This window comes from Sphaeroforma arctica, assembly GCF_001186125.1.
Source record: "Sphaeroforma arctica JP610 unplaced genomic scaffold supercont1.7297, whole genome shotgun sequence".
Lineage (NCBI taxonomy): Eukaryota > Ichthyosporea > Ichthyophonida > Sphaeroforma > Sphaeroforma arctica.
In genome coordinates this window covers 1-1,462 of record NW_014033261.1, presented here as the reverse complement: position 1 = coordinate 1,462, position 1,462 = coordinate 1, and the positions used below count along the sequence as shown (strand labels likewise).

Sequence of the window (1,462 nt, the reverse complement as noted above, 5' to 3'; positions counted from 1 at the left end):
GTGTGTGTGTGTGTGTGTGTGTGTCGTGTATAGTATATATATATAATATATATATATATATATATATATATATATATATATATACATATACATATATCACCCCACTCCTCATCAGTGGAACATCTTGGCCTGGCACATCAGTTCCTCAATCTTCGCACTGGGCGTGACCGTCACCGTCGTCACTAGCCCATTCGGCAGATACCTAAACACCGCGTCGAAGTCCTTCAAATACGGATGTGCATCGGTCAACTCGTCCTTCTCCTCGCCCGTATAGTCGTCTGCAAACACCATGCTCTTCTGCTCGCTGTTCTCACTCCGAGACCCCTCCCTGTCCTTCTCCCTGTCCTTCCCCATACTATCCTGAACCTGAAGCTTAGTCTTGGCCTTGCTATCCTGCACCTGTAGCCTGCTACTAGGGCCCTTTCCAGTCCCCTCAGAGCCCTCCTCACCTCCCACAACCTCCCCTATCCGCGTGACCACCGAATCGCCACCAACCGCAGTCACCTGAGACCCGCACGTGCTACCGGGTGTGCCACAGTGCCCACTATTCCGACTCAGTGTTTTCCCCAGTTGCTTGCTGTTCCATCCGCCCGAACTTCGGGAGTTTTCGTTCCCGCTACCTACCCCATCGATCCCCTTGGCCCGGTCCCCCTTGTTGATGCCGATCTTCGGCAACCGCCCCTTACTGACCTGAAACGCAAGCGTATCGAACGCGTTCATTCCCTTGTCGTCATCCGAGCCCTCGCCCGGATGACACACGTAGGGGGGCTCTATCTTCCGTTGCTTGAGAGCCTCCCAATCGACCCCCCGCAAGAACGGATGCTCAAACACTTCGTTGATTCCCGGCCCGGCCCATGGCTTACTCATGCCCAGGCGTTGGTCCGTGTCGGGGTTGAGCAGCGCGTGTATGAAGTTCATGCACTCGTCTGTGAGGGGTGGGTCCAGATCAGGCGGATAGGTCAGATCGCCCGCCCTGATTCTCCTGCGATTGTGAGGCGCGTGGTGGGGTGAGTAAGGGCATGAAGCAAGCATAGAGAATATCGAACGTTCAACGTTCGAGCACGGGTTCCCGGACGGTAGAAGGCAGATATTGATAGCTGTACGGGCATGACGCATAACGGATTCACCCTTCTATCTTGTACTGCCGGCAATTATCGGAGCGAGAGTGAGGAATCGTCGGAAATCATACAGTATCGTAAGTCAGCACACCCAAGAGTCCAACATTCCACTTCATATCTGTAGGCCCTCGTGTATATGAACTTGGTATAGACTCTTTTACGCAGTCACGGCTCCCAACATCCCACTTCTTATCCGTATCCTTGCTCAATATATTATAAGTATATGCAGAAGAATATAATCAAACACGGTACGTGTACACACTTCAAGGTGTGCTTGACACACATACACACACACACACACATACACACATACACACATGCACACACACACACACACGCATATA

The 1,462-nt window shown here is 51.8% G+C and overlaps 1 protein-coding gene across 1 annotated transcript; it reads right to left on the bottom strand.

Annotated features, from left to right (window-relative positions):
* Positions 1–288: 288 nt before the first annotated feature.
* Positions 289–1,401, bottom strand: SARC_16067 (hypothetical protein; the record flags this gene model as incomplete). Its single annotated transcript, XM_014289816.1, has 1 exon — positions 289–1,401. A coding segment is annotated over exon 1 (828 nt), but the record flags the coding sequence as incomplete, so codon positions are not given.
* Positions 1,402–1,462: the final 61 nt, after the last annotated feature.